The sequence below is a fragment of the Stylophora pistillata genome, chromosome 1 (assembly GCF_964205215.1).
Source record: "Stylophora pistillata chromosome 1, jaStyPist1.2, whole genome shotgun sequence".
Classification (NCBI taxonomy): domain Eukaryota; kingdom Metazoa; phylum Cnidaria; class Anthozoa; order Scleractinia; family Pocilloporidae; genus Stylophora; species Stylophora pistillata.
Window position 1 is genome coordinate 59,305,210 of NC_142519.1, and position 11,498 is coordinate 59,316,707.

The following is an 11,498-nucleotide window of genomic DNA, read 5'->3' on the forward strand; positions in this document are numbered from 1 at the left end:
TGCTTGTAGTTTGTCATTCGCATGAATAATTATTCTTCCCCCTTGCTTTCCAACTCTGTCATTCCGGAATAAGTCATATCCATGTACTTGGTAAAACGAGTCGGGCCTTTCACTGCTACAAAAGGTCTCGGTTAAGATTAGTACGTCAACTTTGTTTGCTGAATCCTTGTGGGCATTAAGCTACAACGAGAGTGAGTTGTTCAAACTTAGCGTCTGTTAGGTGTTGAATGTTCCATTGCCCAATCCTTATTCCTCTGCCCTGACTTGAAACGCGTAGGTAGATGGGACCAGGGTTCAAAGCAACATCATTCGATGGGACCAGGGTTCAAAGCAACATCATTCGAAAGGAAGATCAAATTGGCAGCCAGCATGATATTAAAGAAGCGCAGAGCACGTGTGAGCTTTGGAGCGGGCGCCATCTTGAAGGATTCTTTCGCGCTAGATTTCAAACTTCTTACGTTAGGATTTATCACCACCTGATTCGTATCTTTAGCAATCACTAAAGCCTCCAAATTTTTTTTATTCGCCAGATTCCAACGACCTATTGACAGCTGCACAGCAAGTAGATACGATAAGAGGCATATCATGAGAACGCCACCAAGACACGACCGCACTGTTCGACTTGTGACTTGAAAGTGAGTGTCACTGGTGTCACAACAGTAGTATTACGAAATAACCCAGTAAGCAGTAACAGAAGTCAAATATGATAAAATTAGTCGATTCCTTTACTACGGTTAGTTGGTATCTCAAAACACAACAACAATTGGGAATCCATTTACCTTTCTGCTGTTTTTCTCCATGTCAAAATGATTCCTAAAGTTATCAACGAATATTCAAATTAAAAAGACAAAAAAACCTGCATCCATAACTATTGTGAAAATGAAATAGTGTTATTTTTTCCATTTTCCATTAAATATTGAAACTTGAAAGATAAAATTTAAAAATTAAAAAAGAAAATAGCGACTATCTCATTCCTGCTGTACATGGGGTTCATTTGCAAACATCGAAGAGGACATTTTCAAGTAATAACACACAGAGCAAAATAACAGAAAACTTATTAGTTTTCCGCCATCAGGCGGGTTGATTAGTTTGGTCCGAAAAAAAACAAAACGCAGTCAAGAAAGTCAATGTATACTGAATTTTTTTCTTTTGGAAAAAAAAAATAGAAAACCAAATAGGTCCGAATAGGATATCAAGTCAGAAAAACTGCGGGTTTTTTCCCGAAAACCAAAACCAAGTACTAAGAAAAAAATAAAAACCGCGAACTGATAATGACACCAAATTTTAAAAGCCATCTTTTTTCGCGCAAAAACGAAAAAGCGATTTGAAATATGAAAGAACGACCCATAAGCTTCCCCTTATTGAAAGATAAGGGCATTTTGAAAGATGTTGGAAGAAAGTACTTCCTTTTTATTGTCAAACCAACATTGTTTTCTTAAACACCCGTAATGTGTCACTCATTACCGTGACGACTATATTTATAGAATTGCAAAACTGGCTTAAGATAATGATCTGGAACAGCTGTATGCAGACGGCCTTCTGTATGTGAATTCAACGCTGTTTAAGACAGTTCGACAGTTCGATCTGAGTTGAAGTGAGGGAGCAGCGAGAATATACTCCAGGTATTTACTTCTTTCTAATATTCCAAATATCGATAGGGTGAAATGTTAGCAAAATAGGTCACGGACTTAATTGAGTGAAGGACGGAAATATCAAACCTATCGGAAAAATTAACTGCACTTTTTGCATCCTCGATGTTTAACTCAAGGCAATTATGAAGTACTTCAGCCATTCTTCATTTACGGGGCTACAAAACATCTCTAGATTTGTTAGCTTGACATTAAGCACTTACTAACGTTTCCCATGCCGCTTTCCAATAACAATGATAATAATATATTTACTTATTAATGTGTTATTATAAATAGTGGTGTGTTAGTTATTCAGGCTCTCTCCGCTGGAATAAGATAAGAATTATAACAACATATTTACATTTTCGTGTTCAGTCAGTTGTTGAAGACACGTGCTTGGTGGCGCGGACAACTAAATCGGAAGATCAAGAAATAAGTAATCTTTGGAGGAATTACCTGAAATATTACTGCGGAAATGTAATTGCAAAGGTAAGCCTGGAAAGGTAAGTGTAACTGGAATGCTATAAAATTCCTTAGTTACCGTCATGACATGAACCGAATATGGTAATTTAAATTGTTCTCGAATTGCAAATGTGCAGAGCGGTGCCTTCAATATGGCCTCCGCTAACATGTACGGCGATTTAAGCAGAAAAGGAAAAGGCTTTTGTTTTTATCAAATATTTCAACTTAATTCATGTACATAAACTAAGTTGTACTAAAATGTTAAATGAAGGGATACACGCAAGTGACTATTTTCACTTCCCCTCAGCTTAACAACTGAAAACAGGAAGATGGCATCTAGAAGGACCATATGGGGTTTCTTAATTGCTTTCTGTAAGCATTTTTATGTTTATTAAAAAGGATATCGAGCCAAAAGAATAAATATTTCACATGAGCTTATTCCAGAGCAAATCACAAGCTGATATAAGACTCAAGGTATCTTGCCCTGCACTTGTTGCTTAGATGACATTAATTTTTTAAAAGACACGTCTCGACCATCATCTTCAGTTAAAATATTTACGAAGTAATATTTTTAGCTGAAGATGACAGTAATTACTTTCGAAACATGACTTTTAAAAATGTCATTTATTTTCTCAAATTTGTTACATCATCTGCTCTTATCTAGCCTTGTTGCTTAAATGTTTAGGTCTGAATAGAATGCACTCGCGAGAAGATTAGGAATCTCAGCGCGATAGAAACACTTGGCGGAAGGCGACTGTTGGACGGGGACCCGAAACATGTTCCACTGCTCCTTCTTAAATTAGGTGACATCCAGCACAAAGGTCCTACTTTGCTTGCTTTCACGGCTTTCCGGTCTACGATCCTCCCATGAGTAGGAACGGGCTTAACGAGCCAGCAGCAGACCATGTCCGTGACATAAAAATATTCAAATTATGCAGCGCAAGCGTTTGGCTGAGCAAAATACAGTTTAATGGCTCTTTGTTTAATTTTCAACCAAATCGTGTTGCAAAACAGTTTTTTCTCTCATTATTAAGCAACCAGCCGTATCCCCTGCGCCTAGAGAAAGCAAATTATTTTTATTGTTGATGTTCGGCATCAAAGGTGCGCTCACGTAATAATGTCATTTATATCCGTCATGAGGAGAGACAAGTTTATTAAAAATGCGTTTGTAGAAAATTTCATCGCAAGGTTAATGAATCAGTAGTGAACCGAAAGATCGAAAGAAAAGATCAAATGTGTATTTTACGGAAAACAATATCTCCATACCAATTACACGAGAACATAGGATGAGGTCTACATGTGTACAAACATGAATTTGTTATCCGCTCGTTTATTTCAATCGGTGCGCGATACATTCTCGCTGGTTAATATCTTGCACTTAATATGATGCTGAAACGAGCAATATGTTTCTTGTGCTTGAAATTAAAAACCAGTAGATAAATTATGTCTAAATATCCCTGCCTATGTAACAGATCAAGCGAGGTTTCAAAGCATCAGCAAGTATTCCGGCTGAACCCGTCCAAAACCAAGATATAAATAGTCTGTGTGGTTTCTTTCCTTTTACTTCTTGTCGATGCGGATGTATCAGTTCTTGCAGGTGGGAGGTCATATCCTAACCTGTATCTTACTAATACAGGTTTTCACGGACATAACCAATGACGGCGTAATTTGTTATATATGGCTTTCAATGAAACGTCCTGTAGGTTATATTCTCCGTTCTGAACGTTTCTGGAAAATTCGAGGTGCTGTCTTGCAATGCTCCGGCGAAATTAACATATACCAAGACCCGGGCGGGGAACTTTTCTCTTTGTCCTCTCGTTTACTCTGATTCTACTTGCAGTTGCGCCAATAGCGGAAGTAAGCCTTCAGAGAGATGTCCCATCGTTTAACTCAAGTCAACTTTTCCAAGCTCCAAAGGGACATTATGTAGAACTCAATTTCACCTTGGAGACGTCACATCCAACACCATGCCTTGATGATATGTACCTTGCGATTCGCGATGGATACAACAAGTCTGCCCATCTTCTTGGAAGATTTTGTGGAAGGAACATTTCTGGTATTGTGCGATCTAGTGGACAAAACTTGTGGATCAGAAATTTTGGTTTTTCCAAGCATAAAATCAGGTTTTGGGGCTCGTACATCAACAAAACACTTAACATAACAGGTATTGTCTGCTGAAGTTACAAACTAAAACAATTTGTTTTAAAATGTTTTTAAGTCGACAGAACATGACAGAGGTGTAAGTATATGTCATTAATTTGTTCCCTTCTAGTCTACCCAAACCTTGACAACGTGGCTACAACTCAGTTTGTTCTTTTTAACCGAACCTCGTCTCTATGGTGTCCAGCACAAGGTGCACCGGCACCAATTATTGTTTGGAGAAAGAACGGCACAGTGGTACAGAACAGTACAAGTGTACAGTATCAGCTGAACATTACTGGAGAAAACTATGATAAGTACAGCTGTGAAGTGAACAGACATGAAAAAAAAGAAATTCGTCTCGTCATTGAAAGTGAGTTTATTTGGAAATATTTGATTCTAAACCCAATAGGGCTGAGAAGGAAATACATTGCAGATTTGCAAAGTTTCCATGCCTTGCTGGTGAAATGAGCAAATCCTAAAGCTTTTTCACCTGCCTTCGCAACTGCGAGACTGACATTATCGTTCAAGCGACCCAACAACAATGAAATAGTATTGAGGATTCACGAGATAACGAGAGCGAAACTCAGCAATTACAACCAAAAAACCTAAATTTCAACAGACAGCAGGTAAATAAAAACAAGTTTTGTTGCCATATTCTAGGCTGCCCAAATCCTTGCAAATGCACCACAGTAGTTGGAATCATGAGTGCAGCTACCCGCATTGAATGCAGAGGAAAACATTTAAAGTCAGTTCCATGGGACTTGCCCCTTTCTACTGTGAAATTGTAAGCCTTTCCACTCGTTTTGTTTAACATGCATGTACTCGTAGATATCGTGGTGAAAATCAGATAGAGTAGCTACCATCTGGACTCTCCGACACCAACATACATACATACATACATACATACGTTACTTCACCACTCCCCATTGGGGCTTTTCAGGGCCAATTCCCACCCATCCCACCCCAGGGGAGGACATCTACTACACAGTAATCTCGTGCGCGGGAAATTAACGTCTCCTACCCCTAACCCTGCAGGAGACGGGGCCTACGGATTATTCCTCCTTAACCGAGAAGACTAGAATATCTATCCATTTTTTGATTATAGAAAGGTAGCAAATTCTCCTCATTTATTTTAAGACCATGAGTATCGGTCCAGCCGGGGCTCGAACCCTCGACCTCCCGCACAACACAATCCGGCGTTCTAGCCAATTGAGCTAACCGGGAGGCGGTTTAACAAGAAGTTGAACCAAATTTCACTAAAGTTAAACATCCCAGCGGTCCGAAATCCTAACTCTTCGAATTTCATTAGCTTATTTTATTTCGGGAGCTCCAGCGGTCCGGATTTTCCCATTCAGACCCCGGGTACGGAGTAGTCCGAGTATTACAATCTGTTGCCTAACAACCGTTTGTAATTTAATAATCCTCCTCAAAAAGTGACTTCGATAGAAAACAAAAACTTACATTTCCAACTACAAAAAGAAAGAAACAACACGAAAGCAAGACGTTAAAGTGCCCCTGACATGAATTTTTTTTCTCGGAATTCCTAGCTTGATGCATATAAAAAACGAATTTAACCTTCAATCCAGGCGGAAATGTCTTCAAACCCCATTTTTGTAGTTCAAAACACGCGCTATCTGCGAACGAAATTGTCCCCTCTTCCTCGCGGCCAAAATGTCACGTGATTTTCTTTCGTGACACCAAGTTGTGTACAGCCATCGAAACCAACATGGATTACAGATGGGCAAAAAGAGTGATATGATTCTATAATTTATAGAATCAGCAGAGTGACACTCGCTCAAATGAATCAATGACTCGGTTCTCACCTCCACACGTTCCGCAACTCAGTGTTTTGTGTACACAAAATTACGTCAAGAAGGCCGTGAACTAGGTCCCAGATTCCGAGACTGTTTTCACTAGAAAATAGTACCTTTTAGAGCGCAAAAATTCAAGTTTGAAAACAATGCGGAATATATTTTCCTTTTAGAGACTTGGGTACAAACCAAATAGAGGAGCTACCACCTGAAGTCTTCCACAACAACACAGAGTTGGTCAAACTGTAAGTAACTAATACCTATACCTAAGCTTGTGCTAATTTTAATGACGCGCGATGTGACAAGAATTACAATATACCATGCATGGTAGGTTAGTGAACCATAAAGGTAATGAAATAGGGTTGGAGGGTTTTCAGATCGGTAATATTGGCATAGAGGAGTAGGGCATCCTTCCATCTTCATAAATGACAATATACTGAAATTTTCAATTCCATTTTCCCTTTTTATCGGTGAATTTGTTTCATTTGGAAACGCGAAGAATTCTGGGTTGCCAACGCGGAAAGGGAAGGCAGAGAGAGCGCGAAATGTGATCGTCTTTGAAGGTTTTCCCTCTCAGGCGACAACTTTCAGGTTCCGTACTACGCACCACTTTCTCTAGTTTTACCAGTTTAGCTGTCGTATTTCCTATATGATGGTAAGACAAAGTTTTTAACATTTACAGAGGGTTAGACGGTAATAAGATCAAGAAGTTGAGTGGTGATTTGTTTTCTCAGTTAATCAAGCTGCAATGGCTGTAAGTGAAAATTCATACTCTTATATCAGCCATTTTATGTTTCAGAACGTACCATTTCTTACAGAATATAGAATTAAAAAAGTTAACTACCGGAAACCTAGTACGGGATTGAATTAATTTCCTCAAGATTTGAAAAAACGGTGATAATTAACGGACGTTTAAAAAGTTCCAAGTAAAAACTCATTAGGTATCATTTTTATACGAACCTAAAGGAGAACCAGATAGAGGAGCGTTCATTTCCAACTACACAAAGAAACAAACAACAGGAAGGCAACACGTTAAACTCACTAACCTGTATATACTCGTAGAGATCTACAGAACAATCAGATACAGAAGCTACCACCTGGAGTCTTCAAAAAAAACACGGAGTTAAATTACTTGTAAGCCATCAAAGTTTTGAATAACCATTATTTTTTTTTCTAAGTATCTCAGCGGTCCAGAATCCTTAATCCTCGAATCTTATTGGCTTATTCCACGAGCTCCAGCGGTCCGGATTCTCCCATTCAGACCCAGGGTACGGAATGCTCCGAGTATTGCAATCTGTTGCCTAAAAGCCGTTTGTAATTTGATAATCCTCCCCAAAAAGTAACTCCGATGGAAAGCAAAAAACTTACATTTCCAACTACACAAAGAAACAAACAACAGGAAAGCAACACGTTAAACTCACTAACCTGTATATACTCGTAGAGATCTACAGAACAATCAGATAGAGGAGCTGCCACCTGGAGTCTTCAACAATAACACGGAGCTGAACCACTTGTAAGTCACCAAAGTTTTGAATAACCATTATTTTTTTTCCAGGCATCTCAGTTGTCCAGCATCCTTAATCCTCGAATCGTATTGGCTTATTACGCGCGCTCCAGCAGTACGGACTTTCCGAGTATTTCAATTTGTGGCCGTTTATAATTTAATTATTCTCCACAAAAGTAACTCAGAAAGTTAAAACGCGAGGTGTTTACAGTTGATCACTGGAAATTTCTTTCATTTAAAATCCTAATTTTCCTAAACAATTTGTCCGTTATAAATCGTTAAGCAAAGTTTTGAGGCCTTCTGCAAATATACACTTAAGACAAGTTACTCGAATGTAGGCATTTCTACCAAACATTGCACTACAGAAAACTCTGTAATTGTCAGTTGCCAGATCATGATCGATACTTATAAAGAGAAAATGTTTCAAAGTTTGTTTGGAAGCCTTCTAATCGCCTTTATCATTACGCTAATAAAAATATTTCTGTCAAAGTCTCTCTCTTTTCTCCGCTATCTATTCGCTAAAAAGTTGATCGGTTCATGAAAGAGCTTACCGTTACTACAGCCCTAAATCATTCGGTTCCTTTTGAGAAACATTTCGTCAAAATTCTCTAACTTAATGAAGTGGTCTATGATAAACTGAAAATTACTCACTAAAAGAGAATATAGGGGATTACGGCGAGCTAAGACTTCCAAACTACGCGAATGTTCCAGCGTTTCTACGTTCTTAGCAAATTTGACAGAAAGGGAGAACACAAAAGAAAGACGTACATGCAAGTCTTCTCTCTCAGATCCCAATGTTACGACTCTGTAGTTCCCACCTCTTCCCTCTGTTTATTAATAGAACACTGATAATTTCTTATGAGACAAAGTTTCAACACTTCCAGATGGTTACGTAATAACAAGATCAAGAAGTTGCGAGGTGACTCCTTTTCTCAGTTGCTCAAACTGAAAAAGCTGTGAGTGAAAAGTATATCCCGATTTTATATGGATAAGAACACCCATTTTTAGCTGACTATTTTTGAAGTCATCTTAAGAAAATATACAACAAAAATTCACAGGAAGCTAAAAGTTTCACTTCAATGCCTGGTATATCCTCTTTTTAGGGACTTGGGTACAAACCAAATAGAAGAGCTACCATCTGAAGTCTTCCACAACAACACAGAGTTGGTGAAACTGTAAGTAACTAAGGATTATACCTATGCTTGTGCTTATTTTATTGAAGCGCGATGTGACAAGAATTGCTACATAACTCACGCATGGTAGGTTAGTGAACCATGAAGGTTATGGAATAGGGTTGGAGGGTTTTCAGATCGGCGATATTGACAGGGAGTAGAGCATCCTTCCATATTCATAAATGACAATATACTGGAATTTTCAAATTCCATTTTCCAATTTTTATCGGTGAATTTGTTTCATTTGCAAATGCGAAGTATTCTGGGTTGCCAACGTGGAAAGGGGAGGCAGAGAGAGGGCGAAATGTGATAGTCTCTTAAGGTTTTCCCTCTCAGGGGACAACTTTCAGGTTCCGTACTACCCACCTCGTTCTCTAGTTTTACCAGTTTAGCAGTCGCATTTTCCTATATGATGGTAAGACAAAGTTTTCAACATTTACAGATGGTTAGACGGTAATAAGATCAAGAAGTTGAGTGGTGATTTATTTTCTCAGTTAATGGAGCTGCAATGGCTGTAAGTGAAAATTGGTACTCCTATATCAGCCATTTTGTGTTTCAGACCGTACCATTTCTTACAGAAAATAAAATTAAAAAAGTTAACGATCGCAAACCTAGTACGGGACTGACTTGATTTCCTCAAGATTTGAAGAAATGCCGATAATTAACGGACGTTTAAAAAGTTCCACCCAAAAATTCATTATGTATCATTTTTACAGGACCCTAAAAGAGAATCAGATAGAGGAGCTACCATCAGGAATCTTCAACTACAACACTGAATTGGTCAAATTGTAAGGCGGTTAACAAGTTTGTGCTCGATTTTTACCAATTTTTTTTTACTGTCATGATCGTTAGCGTTATTAATTCTAAAATAATCGAAATATTGTTTAACGAAACCATAGTCGTCGTGAGTGAGGGACCATTACTTTTGTGTTCACCATCGCGAAAACCACAACGGATATTTGTTAGCGACTGACAAAAAAAAGCGTACTATGGTTATATTTACCCTCTATGACGCTCTATTTCCCTAGTCTTGGTTCGTTATTTAAATTTGAAAACTGAGAGCAATTGTACATGCTTTGACTGCTTTATCTTGTTATCCACCAATAGATGGTTAAACAAAAACAACATCACAAAGTTGCGTGGTGATTTATTTACTCCATTAGTCAAGCTGCAGAGGCTGTAAGTGGAGAACCTTTGAATATCTATCGCTGATCAAGTCTTGGACAATGTAGAGTGTTTATTAGATGATCAAGATAGTATATTTACCACACAATACTCCGTGATTTGTTATTCTACTTTTACTTAAGAAAGTAGATTTACAACACGATTGATTACTAGGAATTGTCTTTACAGTGGTAATTATAAAGCTGTGTAACGCGATACATTAGAGATAGTAACTAGTTGATCCTTCTTTATTGTCCGACTCTAACTGTCGTAGTCGTAGACTTCTTCTGGAAGTTTTACAAGTATAACTAAACGCCTGTGTTTATAAGCCAAAGTTACGGGGCCAATGGCCATAGAGGCTTGGCTGGACTTACTAACAGGAACAGTCGAAGTTTTTTGAAAGATCTTAAAACGTGTAAGGCAAGGTGAGAAAAATGTTTTGGGGGCCACAGTTTTAGAGGCGTTTAGAGGCGTTTTTACAGGTATTTAGTTATACTTGTAAAACTCCCTGAAGAAGTCTACGACAGTTAGGCGGAACGTGTCGGAGAATAAAGAAGTTTTTCAACTACTGTTCGTAAAAGTGTTGCCCACTAGTTTATATTCAAAAATGCGAGGTGACTCCTTTTCTCAGTTAGTCAAGCTGAAAAGGCTGTGAGTGAAGAGTATCTCCGTTTTCACATGCACCAGAGCATCCATCTTTAGATGACTATTATGGCATTCATCTTGAGAAAATATACAACAACAATAAACCGGGGGTTAAATGTTTAACCTCAATGCAGGATGTATCCTCCTTTTAGGTACTTGGGTACAAACCAAATAGAGGAGCTACCACCTGAAGTCTTCCACAACAACACAGAGTTGGTCCAACTGTATGTAAACAATATCTAAACCTATGCTTGTGCTTATTTTATTGAAGCGCGATGTGACAAGAATTGCTATTTATTATATAAATACTTATGAAATACCAGGATTTCTCCTTTTACTAAAAAATCATATCTTCACCGCGCGCAGTGAAGTTACTATTTTTATCTTTCGCGTGTGAGGATATTGGTGTGGCCATGGTTACCAACATAATTACCCAATTACAATAGAGCTTTTCGCACAAGTTTCGAAAAGATTTAATTACCTAATAAGCTAGCCCGTAATCGTGAGTGACGAACCTTACTTTTATGTTCGCTATCGCGAGAAAGCGAGAACCCTAACAGATAATTTTTAACGACTGCGAAAGACTTCACCATGTTCATTGCCCTATTCTCAATAGATCTCAATGAAGAGATCTATGCATGGATGGCAGTTAAGAAGCGTAGTCTCAAAGCAACGTTTTTAAACTTTTGCAGGGAGTTAAACAATAACAAAATCAAGAAATTGAGTGGTGATTTATTTACTACTTTAGTCAAGATTCAGATTCTGTAAGTGTAGAACTTTGAATATTTATCGCACATAAAGTCTTAGACAATAACCAGTTGATCCTTAACGAGAATGTGGAATTTGTCGGCAATCATCCACCTTGAGCATAGACCCTGGTTAACCATCAATTTACTTGAAAAGCCTTAACTGACTTCAGATGATCTTTGAATGTAAACTTCACATACCGACGATGAAGTTTTTTTAAGCA

At 38.2% G+C, this 11,498-nt stretch overlaps 2 protein-coding genes across 4 annotated transcripts in view; both read left to right on the forward strand.

The window, feature by feature from the left end:
• Positions 1–8,580, forward strand: part of LOC148743431 (uncharacterized) — a 95,153-nt gene extending 86,573 nt beyond the window's left edge. For 2 of the 3 annotated variants that reach the window (XM_088726403.1, XM_088726407.1), the window contains exons 7-8: positions 7,485–7,556; positions 8,432–8,580. In XM_088726403.1, the coding sequence (XP_088582529.1) occupies positions 7,485–7,556; positions 8,432–8,507 (148 nt within the window). In that variant the 3' untranslated portion in view covers positions 8,508–8,580. Of the gene's footprint in view, positions 1–1,502; positions 1,623–2,003; positions 2,132–2,397; positions 2,463–3,930; positions 4,255–4,362; positions 4,603–4,892; positions 5,017–6,216; positions 6,289–6,725; positions 6,798–7,484; positions 7,557–8,431 lie in introns of those variants that run through there. The other variant, XM_088726400.1, reaches the window with a different exon arrangement.
• Positions 8,581–8,615: 35 nt separating this feature from the next.
• On the forward strand, positions 8,616–11,436 carry LOC148743440 (uncharacterized). The gene is made up of 6 exons (XM_088726415.1): positions 8,616–8,722; positions 9,162–9,233; positions 9,436–9,507; positions 9,827–9,898; positions 10,681–10,752; positions 11,221–11,436. The coding sequence occupies exons 2-6, from the start codon at positions 9,217–9,219 to the stop codon at positions 11,294–11,296; spliced, it is 309 nt and encodes a 102-aa protein (XP_088582541.1). The 5' UTR covers positions 8,616–8,722; positions 9,162–9,216; the 3' UTR covers positions 11,297–11,436.
• The last annotated feature ends 62 nt before the right edge of the window (positions 11,437–11,498 follow it).